Source organism: Ciconia boyciana, chromosome 1 (genome assembly GCF_034638445.1).
Source record: "Ciconia boyciana chromosome 1, ASM3463844v1, whole genome shotgun sequence".
NCBI classification, from domain to species: Eukaryota; Metazoa; Chordata; class Aves; order Ciconiiformes; family Ciconiidae; genus Ciconia; species Ciconia boyciana.
In genome coordinates, this window is record NC_132934.1 from 16689432 (window position 1) to 16705239 (window position 15808).

Below are 15808 nucleotides of genomic sequence, written 5' to 3' on the forward strand. Positions count from 1 at the left end.
CTTGATCCTCCAAGCTTGGTTTATCATGTAAATTTGGTGCTTGAAATGTAAACCACACTCGCCCCTTCAGTGTTGACCTCTGTTTCCACTTCACATATCAAGTGTTTCATAATCAGTGACATGAAACTAGTGTTAAGCCTAAATGGATATCATGCAGAGGGTAAATAATCCTTTTTGAGTAGTGGTGTAAATGCTAGCTAGCCACACGAGGATCGTATTTCTTCATTCACTTGTAATTTTGTTCTAAGTGACCATCCTATATTTCATAGTAATTGGAGCCCTTATTTAGAATTACATAATTGGAGCCAAGATTTTATTAGATCTCTAACCAGTTTAAAAACAAGACTTGCTTATTAATTGATGTACTATTTCAGCTACTGAAAATAGGAAGGAACTTAATAAGTCATACTAGGTACATACAGTGATACAAAAGTACTGTTTATTTTCAACATCAAAAAGTTACTTGTCTTTGGTTCTGTGACTTGAAAGTCAATATAAAACCTGTTCACTTTATCAGGTCTTAGTGTAAGTCAAAAAGAACTAGTGTAATACTTGTAAAATCCATCCTGAATGCAAGCATTTCCTGCTCCCATTTATAAGCAAGTGCTATAAACAGCAACCTTCTGGCTGATTGTCTGCAAGAGGGAGCGAACTGTCTCTTCCAGCTCCACCAACTGCTTGGCTTTATCTTCCAGAACTTTTTGATTGTTTTCATATGTATTTTCCAAGTCTGTCAGCAAAGGAAGGGGAAAAACGCTTTATTAGGGGTGTTTTAATGCAGTAAAATGTAAATTGTTATCATTACAGATAAACTACAGCTCAAATTTGTTTTTATTGTGGAAGAGAATCTGATTAGGAAAAAAAAAGGGCTAGAATGGCACCTTTTTGTTTCCTTAACACTATGACATAAAGCAACAAGGAAGTAATTTTCCATAAGTGGAAATCCAACAGTATACTTTGATTCATGTTGAAAATAATTGTCATTCTCTGCTGTATGGTGGCTTTTACAGAACAATGAAATGTTTTCGCTTGTTACAGTTAAGACTATTCAGTGAGTCTTTGCAAATGTGCAGGAGCAGCTAAGGGGAAGAATGAGTTCCTGGCCTGGCAGAAACAGAAGAAAACTTAGCTCCCTCCCTGGTAGTTATGGGCAGATTGCCCCCTCCTGTTTCAATCAACTTTAATTGGCAATGGGAAATGTTAAATTAATCTGTAAACTGGAACTGATGTATCCTGATTATCTTTTGTTTTAATAGCTTTCCAGGGTGGGGGTAGTATTGTTTGAAGATGGGGGCCTTGCTTGAAGGGGTTAGTCCTTGTCCTAAGCCTGGTAGCTATGTTCCTTCCCTGTAGTGGTGCTTGGAGCAGTGATAGGTGCCGTAGCAGAAGTTTGTGTCTCACTGTAAGTTTCAGCTTTTTTTATAGAAATCTTTGATTCAGAAGACTGTGTTGTATCCATAAGAATGAGGAAAGCAGATCAAACCTCAGTAACAAAGAATTAACTTCCATTTTTTTCCCTACTGCTGATCAACAGTTGGTTTAACAGCATGACATTGGTTCATATTCTAAGCTGACAACTTACCTCCCCAGAACAGCCTTACCTTTGAGCAGCTGGAGTTTGCTGTTTGCTTGAGCCAACAAGGCTTTAGCTTCATCTTGCAACATGCCAGCTTTCCTCCTAGCATCAGCCGACTCTTCTGTCTTCTTGGCAATGAGATCTTCCACTGTTTTATATTTGTCGTTCAGCTCGGTATTGAGGACCTGTTGTTCCAGATTGAAGCACAAGATGGAGCTCATTCAAAAGACAATGCAGTGGGAGTGCACGTTTCCTCCCTCTATCTTTACTAATCGGGGTGTAAGGAGAGACTGCACTGTTAGCTCAGTTAACAAAAGCAGAAACAGTGTTGGGGTATTTCCTACTTAATATTCAGGACTCTAAGAGTTGGGGTGAAGACTCATCAGTTGCCCTTCTGCAGATCTGTGGCTGTTTTTAAGGCATTAGTACTGACACTTGGCAAGGATTTACAGGATTTGGTTACACAATTCTGTAACTAAGGGAAGCCATGGTCGCTAGTACAGCTGGAAAGCTGCATATGGTAAGGAACTGGCACTCATTCTGGTTGAATGCTTGCATTGGGGGAGGAATACCCTTGTTACCAAGTCCTGTGACCCAACTGAATTCACCAATAAGCAAGTTAACAAGCTGTAGCAGTACTGGAAGTCTCTTGTGTTTACTTGACAGCCACCTGAAATACTACTTAGTGTTTGGAAATAATTGATTTGATGGATAATAAATCTCTCCTGGCAGAAAATGCCTCTCTGGAGACTGATGGACTAACTATAGACAACAGATTGGAGCAATGAAACTTCCTTTGGCAGATTTGTCAATTGTTTTGTTAATGAGCATTCTTTTGCTATTACGAAGGTGTGTGGCAGACATCAGGAGCAACACCATATGGTCACAGAGCAAACTTTGCATCTCTGATATTTAGAAATGATTCTGCTTTTATATTGAGCTAACGAATTTTCTTGATGCTTGATTTTGTATATGCCAAATTCTGGGTGGTTTGTCCTGAACCTGTTGTTGTCATAGAACCATAAATATGCTGTGGAAGGGGAAAAAAATTTACTAGGTCTCCTGTAGCAGGCAGTAAAGCTGAGGGACAGAAATGGATCTGTGAAAGGCTAACAGTGTGACAGCATGACAGGTTTCCTGCAGCTATTTTAGAACCTGAAAACTTCCCAATACTTCTTTCTCTCTGTATCTGGTACCAAAGTAAGTAAAAACCAGCTATTTTTGGTAAGTGTATTAAGTGCTTTTTTTTTTTTGGCCCCAGTAATTGACCAATATAATGAAATGGATCTCATGTATTCACTAATGTTCCTTTAGCCAAACCTGGGGTGAGAGTTTTTTTGGCTTTCCCTTAGCATCTTTCCTGAGCTTCTCACCTTTTTAACTTCTTCAGCATTTTGTTTTGCAGTAACAATTTTTTCTTCTATATTGTCCACATTCTCTGAATTTGTAGCAGCCTTTTGCTTAAGGTCTTCAACACTCTTCTCTAGCTCAAACAGACGTAAGGTAGCGTTGTTCAGTGTTTCTTCAGATGCTGCATTTTCAGATTCAATCTAAGAAAGAGGGGCAACAGTTACATTTTCAAAAGACACTGAATATAATAGTAAGCTTTCTGGATAAGCCCTGATCAACTAATTAGTTCATGTCCATAGATCTGATACAAAAACCAGTGTTTTAGTTTTGTTACACATGGCCAATTGCAGTCAGGATGAAAGAGCCCACTGCTTGAAGATGGGGGTACATATGGGGCTGCAAAAGCATTAAGGAACATGGTTAAAAATACCTGAGCATATTACACATGCAAGAGTTGCCTAATCCACAGGCAAAACTGAAGTTTGACATTTGACTCCATCATGTAATAACAGACTTGTGAAGCTGCGTATCTTCTAAGCTGGCCAAGCTTCATGGGTATAGATAGCACTATGGTCTCATGAGGGCTGTGAGATGAAGTCTGAAAATACATTATCTGACAAGACTACAGCAATTACCACTTTAATCCAGCATTCACTTATCTTAGTCTCGTGCTGCAGTGGTGGGTGACACATGGCTACAGCACTACACTACCAGTGTGGTTGACAGGTATGACTTTCCAGGGATCTTGGCACACCTGCTGTGTTAGAGGGCTACAATCCTGCTCGTTCAACTTCAGTGGTGCAGGATATGGGGTGAGAAAAGCCTTTTGGTTGTTTTTTTCTTTTTCTTTTTTTTTTTAAGAGAAAATGGTCCCCTAGCATCTGTCATACTAACTCAAAAGTTTATGTCAAGGAAGGAATGGTTTAGATTCTTTTCAACTGCAGTCTTTGATTTGCAGTACCCAAGAGCCTTCCCTAGACAGGCTTACATCAGTTTCTAAATATCAGACTTGGTGCTGTTGCTATATCTTAAGAAATACTCATATCTTAAGAAAGAACTCACTGAGGTCAGCAGGTCTTGAGTTCCTTTAATATCTTCGTCAGCCTGTTTGATGGCTTTTTCAGCTGCATTTTGAGCTTTTTCAGCTTCTTCCAGTGCTGCTTTCACCATGTCTGCAGTGACTTTAACATCTGTCGCACCTTTGCTGTGGAGCAAAACTATGTTAACACTAAAAATGCTTTTACTTGCAACTGGAAAAAGAACTAGTGATACACTGCAGAGGGCCATTTTTGCCCCTTAGTGAAGGAATGAGAATCTGCATGGGCTAAGTTTAAACTCTGCGTTTTCCGATACAATTAAATGAAAGTCTCATTCAAGCTCTTGGTGATGGAAAACAGCTAATACAGAACAGGGTTGCATACCTTGCTTTTTTAGCTTCCTCCAGTAGCATTTCTGCTCTGGCAATGTCTCCAGCACTCTGCTGCAGAATGACCTCAACATCAGAAAGGCTTTCTATACGCTCACGAATATCTTCTGTCAGGGCTTGCAGCTGCTGGGGAGTGCTTGGCATCTCCATGTTCAGCACTTCATTAGCCACCGCCTCGATGCTATCCAGGTCAGCGCTGTCTTCTAGTAGATGGACACAGATGACAAAGGTGTAAGTAAAAGCTTCCCCCTATCAAGTCTCAGTACTCAACTTTTTGTCCAACTGCTCCCTTAAGAAGGAAAATCATGGGAAAACTTCCTCCCCCAGACTTACAGAAAATCAAGGTGTTAAAACTGGCGAAACTTCCACCTCAGGAGAGGCCCAGCAGGCGCGTAGGCCCTGCTGGCATAGCTCTTGGAAGCCATTTGAAGATCTCAGTGATTAGCTACACCATGCAGGGGCTGTGGGGCGGAGATGAGAGCCCACAGGAAACGAAGCTAACAGCTGCATATAAATGTATTTGTGCTAGCAGTATACTCAGCCTTGTGCAAACAGGGAAGGAATGGGTTTGCCATGCTGCTGCTTGCTAGTGAACAAGGCCCTCATTGAACCTCTACCTGCTTTCTTAGAGAGAGATAAACTAAGTTTCTGACTTTCTTCCCCTTTAATAGAACTTTGTCTTTCTAGTCAGAACTTATGAACACACTTGGCAAGCTACAGCAGTACAACTGCCCCAGCTGAAACGAATGCAACAACATGCTACAGTTTGCTCTCACTTTCCTATTGTCTTGGTTTTCTCTTGGTTCCAGATTTCATCATACACACTAAGTCTGGCTGAAAGCAGGGGAATGACACACAACTATTGCATTACCCCTTAGAAGGTGATTCAGAGCTAAAGATAGTTAGTTTTCAAAAACCCAGAATTAAAATAGAATCTAAATGTAAGGTTTTTACGCATTAGGAAGTCTCTAATCTGTTTAATAAGATTTCTCAGATCTTCATTGCTTCTGTCCACTTGTTCTTTTGTAGCATTGGTTTTGAGCAAAACTTCCTGTGCATTTTGTTTTGCTTCATCAGCTCTCTGTTTTGCCTCAGAAACCTAAAGAGGAAAATAGAAGGCTTGATTGCGTATTTGCTTATGCTTCAAGGCCTGGTATAAAACAAAAGTCAGTTGGAGTCAGAGGTAATAGTAATGAGAAATGGTTTTTCTCATAAAACTCACAGAACACTTTTAAAAACTGGCCATGATCCATACCACCAATGCTAGTTTAAACAACTCGGGCTAATGTTTAGAGTTATCCATGAAGTTTCAATTTAGCAAGCTCCTTTTCTGAGGATCTCTACAAGCATGATGAAGTTACACAACTGAAAATAAGTATTTTGAAGTAAGCCAGGCACATACTTTGTCAATCAGTGCCTAAACTTGTGTTACAACTAAAAGAATTTTTTTTTTTTTAAATATCTAACACTTGATTTGGCATATTACCATTCTGGAGAGTTGCTCAACTTCTGCTAATGCACTGAGGATGTCTCTGTCAAAATCCATGGCTTTCTGCCAGGTGTTGTGAGCGAGGGTCACCAGCCCATCGCAGCCAGGTCCTCCACACTTCTTCTTTCCATCATCTGTTCGACAGTTTAAACCGCCACACTCGGACTCGGCACAAGAGGCTCGTGCAGGAGTGCCACATGTCTGCAGAGACACATGAGACAAGGGAAATGGTCACAGCTTTATTTCCATTGCTGAGCTGCGAGGGGGATGGAGTAGGACGCTGCTGTACCACGACAGAAACACTATGTTGTTTCTGCCTCTTGCAGGAGCATCTCAAGTACCTCAGCAAAGGAAGCTGAAGTAGAGCTGCAAGCTGGAGGTGGTTCCTGCAGCGGGTCCATACCAGCATGACTTTAATCCTTCTTCTGTGCCCCCTGCACCTTCCTGCCTTTAACTTGGTTACAAATATGCAGCTCCCTGATGCTGAAGTAGCCGGAGGTTACGAGGGAAGCCTTGCCTCGCTTTCATCATCCACTTTTCCTGTATATCATCTTTCACTGGAAAGCTGCCTTTAAGCTTTGGTTTCAAGCTGGAAGCTACTACTGTCTGTATGCCTTTTGTTTGCAATCAGTCTTCACTACTGCTGGAGGAAACACTGGCCATCCCAAGAAGCTATTTTATAAGGAAGAAAGTGTTTGGTGCAGAGTAGTATCTTTTCCTTTGCTCTAATGCCCTAGAAATGTAATAGAAGCTGAAATGCTCCAAGTTGAACAGGAAACTTTTTTTCATCTCCCTTAAACTGTCCCATTCCCTTCCACCAAATGTTTGCTCTGGTTTAATCTTTCCAGAACATTTTCCAATTTGTGAATTTTGTCCAGGATCTGTTCCCATAGGAAATTTCAGAGTAGACTTTTACTTTTTTAAAAAAAGCAAAACTATTTCAATCAGCAACATTGTACTGAGAATTATCCACTACTTGGTCAATTGTTTGGACAGTGAAATCACTCGGGCGTTGTTTTAGCCAGAGGGAAAAACTGGAAAATTCCCCATTCTTATGAGGTTCTTTTCCTTTTCCACTCCACCCCTTTTGCCAAATGATCGTCACTAACTGACTAGCTTTTTGCAGCCAAAAAACCTCTCTGGGAAAACCTAGGAGCTGTGCCAAGTTAGCTGCAGCTGTCTCCTGTGAAGTGTAAATGAGGCCCTCTTACCTGTTTGGCATGCAACCCAGCAGTAGCTAGAAAGCAAAGAGATTTTTTTTTTTTTTTTTTGTGTCCCATGATTACACCTCCAAGCAATTCGGTGTTCATGGCCTTGATAAACATCTACCCAAGACTTTCAGTCCTCAAGAACAGTTAGGCAGGAATGTAGGGGAAGGGAAGCTAAACAAAAAGATGTCTCTTTCTTCCCTCCTGAGAAAAAAGAAGGGCTGGGGGAGGCGGGAGGGATGACCATAGTTGCAAAGGACAGGGGACAATTCAGAACTCATCCTCATCCCCCTGCCCAGGGGAGTTAATGAGCAGTCCCCTGCAGCCTGCCTTCATGCAGGCTTGTTCTCTGAATGCAGCTGGCCAACTTCAAAGCAAAACCGAGGGAACACCCAGCCTCTCCCAAGAAAAAGCCACCCTTGATCATATCTACAGCTGAGCAGGCAGCTTCAACAGAGAAAATGCCCTTTTGACTCCAGCTCCCTTTAAGTTCTGCTTTGTCTCAAGCTCGAGGACGGGAGCGCGGTGAGGCCGAGCAGGGCGGCCCATTGGCACGAGCAGAAGCGCTGCCTGGCTGGGCGCTGCACAGGCACAGCGTGTACCCTACAGAGCTGCAAAAAGGAAGAGAGGAGCCGAGAGAAAACGAGCACATGAACTGAGGACAGGCTTAAGAGGATGGCTCTCAGTCCAGCAGACCTGCTACGCTTCTCTGCACGTGGAAGCTCTGTCCACAGCAAAGGGCTTTGGGTTAGAGCTGGGGTGATGCAAAGATGGGTGCTTTGTCAGGGCTGGGAAGGGTAGGAGGGAGACCAACGTGAAAGGCTGGTGCCTGAAAGCCAGTAGGTCTGAGAGTCCACAGATTTAACAGCCTTCTTCTAGCCCACAAAATACCCTGTCATCCAAGAAACGTGCACTTTTCATGAACAAACTGTATCTCACTGTCAAGGCTCTACACAGTTCCTGCCCATCACTTCTTCACAAACCCGACTTTATTTTTGCTACAGGTTTTATACCAGCGATTCTCAGCTGTGTACCTTCTCAGCCACTTCGGAGAGATCCAGGCTCTGCAGCTTGCCTGCGAGTTCATCCAGAAGGCGCGACTGCTCCTCTTGTTTAGCCTTGAACTGGGCCTCCTTCTCATTGATTAAGTCTTCCACTTCCTGCCGCGTTTGTGCTGACAGCTCCACGGCACTATCAGGGTGAACAGTGGAGGCATTGACCCTCTCCTCTGCCTCCAGGGACATCTGGAAATACTTGGTGATACTATCCAAGGCTCCTGCAGAAATCAGATGGAGCTGCTCAGAAATCTGTTAAGTAACCCAAACTAATTTATATTATGGAGGTTGGCAGATGACACATCAAGGTTAGCGATACAAATATCAAGTTAAATGAAACGCTAGCCTGTGCAGCTATATTCAGTGCCATTGCAAGGATGACAGAATTTGGCCTGTTGTGGGGGGAAAAAAAAAAGTTAATTTCTTTGCTTGGTTGACAGTGTGTCAAGTTTGCTGGATTTTGAAGTTAAGCCTTTCTCTGACCCTAGTGACTGAATTCTGCTTGCCCTGAAGGCAAAAGAAGATCCAGCCTTTTAGGTTTATAGGGCAACACTCTGTTTTCTAAGGGTTCACTTATCCCTTTAGTTCTTGCTGCTTGCCCTGGGATGTCTGGCTTATGGAGTCACTGCTTGGAAGCTGGTCAGAGCTTTCCTAAGAAACAACTGCTTGATGAAAGATGCTGATTTATGGGACTGTTAGTTTTGGACAACTCCCAGAGAGGCCTTGAGCGGGTGTGAGGGACCCCACAGGGGTGGCCGCACTCTGCACCTCAGGGCAGCTTTCCTCTGCAGAATGCCACAAGTCAGGGACTCCCCTGTTCTACATCCTACTTGCCTCGCTCTGCGAAATCCCATGTTCACTGGAAACAATCTCAGACTTCCTGCAAAGCAGGAAATTTAAAAAAAAAAAAAAAAAAAAAATTGTTTCAAATTGGAATGAAGTCAACTTTCAAAATTTCCAAATAATTTGGTGACATTCCTCTTTCTCCAGCAAATTTTGATTCTTGGCCCATTTCAATGTGCCAATAGGCATGCAAGGCTTGGGTGGCTCGGAAGAACTGAGCCCTTACGGTGTGCTCTTAGTCACCAAGACCCAGGTAGTTTTTCCAAACAGAAACAGCACTTTAACAGACTGGGGAGAGCAAGGGAGATGTCCAGGTGTATCTTGGAATCTGCTGCACTTTCAGCTGTTGTATCTCATCTAAAACGTATTAATCAAGAGCCTTTAAGACAACTCTGTGCCCCAAGAACTTGAGCCGGCTTTGCAATGTGCGGAGGGAGAGAGAGGGGGTGAGGGGGCAAAACAAAATTCCTGCTGCATCAGCAACTCTGCTAATGCACAGAAAGAAGCTGCCCTCCTAGGAACTGTGTTTTATTACAAGTTAGAAGATTAACCTGGTATTTAAAACCATGCACTAATTAAATCCTTGGCCACCCTGCTGCTTTCTCACCCTCCCTGTGACACTTACCCCGAACATCAGAGATCTTGATGAACTCTAGCTGTTCTGCAAGTTCTTTCACGACACGGTCTAGGCTTTTGGCATCTGTCTCCAGTGTGCTCAGGTCAGTGTCTGTGCTATTGCTCTTCACTGCTAAGGCTGACAGGTTTTCTTCTATGTCGGCTATCTTAACTGTAACATCTGCTGTCAGCTTTCTGTAAAACAGGGACAGGACTCAACACGGAGGGCGGGAAGGGTTGTAAGCCGCGGTGCTTTGCTTCACTGAAGAGTGGTGGTTAGAGCCGTGCTGAGCTTCTCCCACAGCAGGACCTGTCCTCCCTCGGTGGAGCTCGATTTGTAACAACATGCCTACCTAGAATACTGTTTTGTTTCCTTTATCATACAAAACTACTTTTTAATCTACAGCACGTTTATAAACTCAAAGCACCAAATTGCTCAGAAAACAGCTGCTTTGTGTAAGATTAACTGGAGGCAGATTCCAGAGGACTGGTGTAATGCTCCTGCAGCCTGGCAACTGCATAGGTCAGAGTTGACTACTATGATCCATACATAATTTGCTTCCCATCCCACACAGCTACAAATGCAGTTTTGATTACTACGAGCTCATGGGACAGACTGGAACTTCAGGAAGCGGGGGGGGAAGCCTTAGTTTTAACACAATGGATTCTTTTAACTCGTCTGTAAAGATCCCTCCTCACCAGCCATTTCTCTAGGGCTATGAAGGAAAACCTCCCGCCCTCAGCATTCAGCATGGCCTCAGTGAGCCACAGAGCAAGCTTTAGCTAGTGGGATAGCCCTAAAAGGAAAGGCAAGTGTATGTTACACATCAATGCTGCTGCGGAGCAGAAGTAGGCATAGGAAGCTCTTCCCATCCATGGTGACCCCACCAATCCCCGTGTTTCCTCATTCTGAAACAATCAGGCACTATTTAAGCTCTGTGATCAATTTACAGCTCTCTCAATAGCCCAACAGCCTGCTGTTTTCCAGGAGTCCTTCAAAGCCCAGTACTTCCATACAGCCAGAGAGGAACAAGAACAGATATATATACACACGTCAGGGAAAAGCAGCTCCTCAGCTGCTCTGACCTCCCTCAGTACACACAGAGCCCAAATGCAGCAGCAACCGCCAGCTCTCCAGCTGGAGGGGGGGGGCTGCAGGGCACAGGCATATCCCTAATTGAGACATTTGTGCTTTAATCCTCGCCCCTTTGCTTTGTGCAGTCCCCTTTACAATGCATAAGCAAGCTCAAGCAGTTGCACGCAGGGCTAGAAAGCATCTGTAATCTTACTTAATGTTAAACTGCCCCATCTCCAAAAGCACAAACTACCATCTTTTGTATGCTTAGCCGTAAAACAAAATACAAGGCTCCTACCCTGAGAAAAATGGAAACAATCCTTGTTATAAAGCTGGTGCTTCCCCCCACACACGCTCAGAGTGCAGAAAGGAGCCCAAGTTTCCAAGTCATGGGCTACACACAGAAATCCAGGAATTTAATCTCTCCCCTCTTCATTCTCTCACATAATAGCAGTGTTTGTCCTTTGCCCCGGGGGAGCGCAAGGCAAGCGTGAGTGGCTCTGCGGTAATTCGCTGCCTGGTGTGCAGTGGGAGCAGGACAACCCCTGCCCAGAGCATGGTAGCTGTGCTGCTCCTACCTTCCCCGGCCAGGTTTCCACTTGTGGGACGGATGCTCACTGCTGGTGCTGAGCATGGCGAGGTGCTTCACCAGCGCTAAGAGCTGCAGCATACCTTGCCCAGCTAGAGGAGCAGAGCCGGGGTGTCCTCAGCTCAGCGTGGGGACATCAGTCACTCAAGTAAATCCCAGCTTACTGGCACTCCCACTCTTTCCCACACTAGACTTAGCCACGTAACTGCGACTGTACTCACTCTGCTTCCTCGAAGAGATTCCCAATGTTCTTCAGGGGCTCGGCAGCTGGATTTTGAGCAATGATGGTTTTAATTTCACTGAGCTTCTCCTCCAGGGTGTTGAGTGTCTGCTGGTATGGGCCAGTGACTCCAGTGATTTTGAGGGCATTAGCCCTATCCAGGAACTGCTGGGTCCTATTAGCCAGCTCACTGATGATCACGTCCCAGAGGGCGAAGCACTGGTGGCATGGCACGCAGTCAGGGAAGAAGCCCGAGTAGCCCCGGGAGCACTTGTCGCAGCGTGGCCCTTCCACCCCTTCGTTGCAGATGCACTGCCCGGTGGCGCGGTCGCATTGTGGGGTCTGGATGCCATGAGGGTTGCAATCACAAGCTGGAAGGAGAAAAAGGCTACAGTGAGGGCAATATCATTGACATTGGCAGGAAGGAAAAAAAAACACAACCAGTTGTCATGAAGTAGGGAAATTAGTATTGAAGTGATCTGTGTCTGGATTATAATCAGCTAATTATGGATGTGTCCGCTTGGGTATGGGGGAACCAGGGCTGAGTGTGAAAGGGGAGAGAGACAAGGAAATAACTCTAGGGGAGACCAGGATTTGCACATCTCAGAAACAGGCACAATAATGGAGCAAGGATGGACACGTCTTGCAGTGTTTGGATGTCCGTTGGATAGCAATTGAAGACAAAGATCCCAGTTTCACTCCTACAATGAAAAGTAGAGTAAGGCTTTCCAGACAGGAAAAGAAAGAACAGGAAGGCACATACCATAGTGGTTTAAGATAAAACGGGAGTGAAATAGAAAAAGTGAACAAGGAACAACCATTTACCGTCTCCTCCAGCACAGTAGGGGCCAACTGAGGAATCCAGCAGATCAAAAATCAACCACCCTCCCCTGCACCTCCCACAAACAGCACAATAAAAGGAGATAGTTGATTACACAGCACTTAACTACGTGGGAGAGCTCCCTACCACAAGACACCATGGGTGCTAAAAGCTGAGGTGGCTTCAAAGAAGTACATGACTAATTTATGGAGTAACAGCCCTTGAGAGATCTTCTATGCAGAGGTACAGGGCCTGGCTCAGGACATGCTCCTGCCACGGATGGTGGGAAAACATTCACAACATGCATCGAGGAGCCTGGCACTGGGCTGATGTTTTGGGTACACAGAAAATGGGAAAAAAAAACAGGCAGTAAAAAGTAGAATAGAACAAAGAATGTGGTCATGGACAGCCCTGTCCAAGGGAGAAGCGAGAAGTCTTCTCCAACACGGGTGCTAACGACCAAGAGCCTACACACTGCTTGTCACCCTCAAGTGGGAATGAGGATGATTAACCAGTTTGGTTTTTTTTAATTATTCCACACTTTGAGCACCAACTCCGGAGTCAGTAGTCACACCTTCCTGAAATGGACTTTCATTCTTATTTTATTTTTGTAACTGTGAACACCTACCTATCTTCATATGCTGGTCAGGTAAGACCCAGGGGCTCCAGGTAGTTGCCAAATTGGAGAGATAAGGTTTGGGCAACTTAGTTGTCACTTCTAAACGCACAGACACACTTTGTACACAATAACGCTATCAGGAGAAGCTTCCATGCAGCAGGGCTGCCACTTGACCTCTCCTCCTCCTTAATTATGCAGGCAGCAGCGGAGGAAATTACCAACCTGCAAAGCTTTTAATGAAGGGATGGCAGCAAGGAGCAAAAAAGAGAGGCCTTGAAAATAGGCAGATCATCTGTCTCCCATTGTGGCAGAATACACCCGAAGCAGGTCAAGCACACATTCCTTGAACAGGAAAAGGACTGCGATACCTGATAAAAGCCTTCACTTACACATCCAGTGTAAGTAAATTACCAGGCATCCTTGAAGGAGGTTAATGGCTCAAAAAGGTCCATAAATCAATTCACACACCCCAAGCACATGCCCTCTTGAAAAAAGGGCAAAACACAAAGCCGTTTTCAAGATTGTACATTGTTTTCTTCAATGCCAAAACACAGTGGTGGTCTTCAGTTCAAAAATTACACAAAGAGCCTCAGCAGAACAAATCGCTCCTCAACAAAATTACTTTCTTGTACAATGTGAATATGATAGGCAAGAGACAAAAATAACTTCTGCTGCCTGCACAATTGAGCAAAATGGTCCTTTGTTCTTTGAATTATACCCTGACACAAGAGATTGTTTTTACTCTACATCGAAAGTGCTTAAGTAGTCAACTTGCCATGGAATATGTTCCCTGCAGGCAAACCATCGAGTTCCTGTTTGAAGGAGGTCAGTTAACCCTTCTGTCAACTAATAAGGCCCTCGGTATAACGATGAATTGTCAAAATTCCTCTGCATAGAAAGAGGCTAAATGGCATGTGTTTTTTCTCAAAGATTCTGAGATCTGATCAAGTTACATGAATATTTGCTGCTGGCAAATCAGATCACTATATTTACTTGTGGACTTAAAAAGCTTGAAGTGAAAAAAACAAAAAAAAAACCCCACCATGTCAGTAATTCTACTCCTGAATACCTGCATGTTCAGGAAAGGCAGATAGATGACATGGCTTTAGTAGCATTTACATGGTAATGTGGATTCCAAAATCTCTGGGAGCCAGAAAATGCTGGGGAAGGGGAGAGGAGAATTTAAGTACTTAACTTGTTTGCAAAGTGAAAACTCAAACTCCACGGCTGCCTGTTGGGAGATGATAAAGAGCAAAGAAGTAATTTATTCTAAATATACCACAACAGTTGGAAGAATCATCACATTTCTAGAATTCTAGAAAACTTCCAAACTGAGCTTTGTGGGACCCATCAGAAAATTGTACAAGGCAGCTAGAAACATTACTGTGGGTTTTTTATCTGGTTTAGGATTCTCTGTCAAGCCCAGAAGCAGGCAATGCTGGCTCTGCATTACTTCAGTAGTGTGAATCCAACATATATAAAATGGCTTTCAAAAGGGCTGGTTTCACACTTGCTCTTTCTTTTCTTCATGATCTTCCAAAGTCATTAACTGCCCAGGACCACACCAGCTTTCAAACCAAAAGGTAAAACTGAAGATAATTTTATCTCTATTTTTAAGTAAAATCACACAGTCTAATGGAAAACAAGAAAAAGCCTCCCTCAGAACTGGAATAAGATGATTCCAGTAGATTTTATTTTCTTTCCATTTTGAAAATTTGGGACACCTTTCTACACATTGGTGGTACGGTCTCTCTAGCTACAGCCCTTGGACAACTCCTTACTGTGGAACTGACTGAAAGATTTTTTAAATTCTCACAAAAGCATCACTGCTCCTTACAGCTCACATCCTGTGAGCAAACCTTTCATCTCACAAATGACATGTGCATGCCAGTGTTCAGTTACATGAGATCTTTTTTACAGTCTAGATGACCTTAGCCAAGCGCTTCAGCCACAGTTGAAGTCATCTCTGTTCCTTGCTAGAGTCAGTCTCTGAGTGCTTCTATGAGATGCTGGGTCCCAATTTCCAGACAATGCATTAATAACTAAATTTGGCCAGCCAGAAACCCACAGAAACTGCTCTTCTGCCCTCCAAGGCTATGTGGAACAGGACCTCCACCATCTCCAGTGCCTTTAGTGGAAGAGTCCTATATCCTGTGCCCTGGCCACCACCAACTGGCTATTTCACATCCTGGCACGGAACACATCCAAGGCCCTTGCAGAGAGCATCTTCCCTATACAGCATGGTGGGGATCAAACCCTCAACTGACTTCAGCTGTGGTGACTTCTCAAGAGGAGGTAAGCCAAGCCCAGAACAAGGCCATATAAAGCCTTCTAGGTAGTGAGGAGCACCTTGAACACCGTGGGCCACCAGGCAAATAGCTCAGTGCACAGGTTTCACTTCTTTGCCTCATGCAACGCCTGCTTACCAAGCACCCGCTGGCTTCAGTGTCGGTGGGATTTCAGGGCACAACTTTGTCCTAAAGGGACAAAAGCACAGTGACAGTGGCAGGATCCATGTGAAAGGAAAGGAGGACCTCCCAGTTGGTGTGGACTAGAAAAGGCTAGCACAGGACTGGCAAATAGCTCATGGAAGAATAACCACGTGCCAAGTTACACATCCGTCATTCATGATGGTGGGTGCACATGCACCAAAAGGATTCATGTGATATTTGATTATCACTGCCAATGAACTGGGATGTGAAAACAGGAGACACCTTGATTCCCATCACCTGCTAGAAACAGAGTGAACACTGTGCCAGAATGATCCAGCACGTCATGCCCAGCATCGTTTTTGGCCAAAGTAACCCAGCGTCATATCTAGCCACAGTGGAGTTCTTGCTCCTCTACTACCTCCTTTGTTAATGTCCAACTATTCCTATGGCCACCATGTCAGCCAACTCCTATGCAGTCCCATGCTACTGAT

At 44.1% G+C, this 15808-nt stretch overlaps 1 protein-coding gene across 1 annotated transcript in view; it reads right to left on the bottom strand.

Annotated features, from left to right (window-relative positions):
- Nucleotides 1-417: 417 nt before the first annotated feature.
- LAMB1 (laminin subunit beta 1) overlaps nt 418-15808 on the bottom strand; it is a 44643-nt gene continuing 29252 nt past the window's right edge. The window contains exons 24-33 of the mRNA XM_072859780.1: nt 11448-11817; nt 9573-9757; nt 8084-8325; nt 5839-6042; nt 5307-5451; nt 4348-4555; nt 3989-4130; nt 2950-3126; nt 1602-1761; nt 418-730 (exon numbers count right to left, since the gene is read on the bottom strand). Coding sequence (XP_072715881.1) covers nt 594-730; nt 1602-1761; nt 2950-3126; nt 3989-4130; nt 4348-4555; nt 5307-5451; nt 5839-6042; nt 8084-8325; nt 9573-9757; nt 11448-11817 — 1970 coding nt within the window. The 3' untranslated portion in view covers nt 418-593. The remainder of the gene's footprint in view (nt 731-1601; nt 1762-2949; nt 3127-3988; nt 4131-4347; nt 4556-5306; nt 5452-5838; nt 6043-8083; nt 8326-9572; nt 9758-11447; nt 11818-15808) is intronic.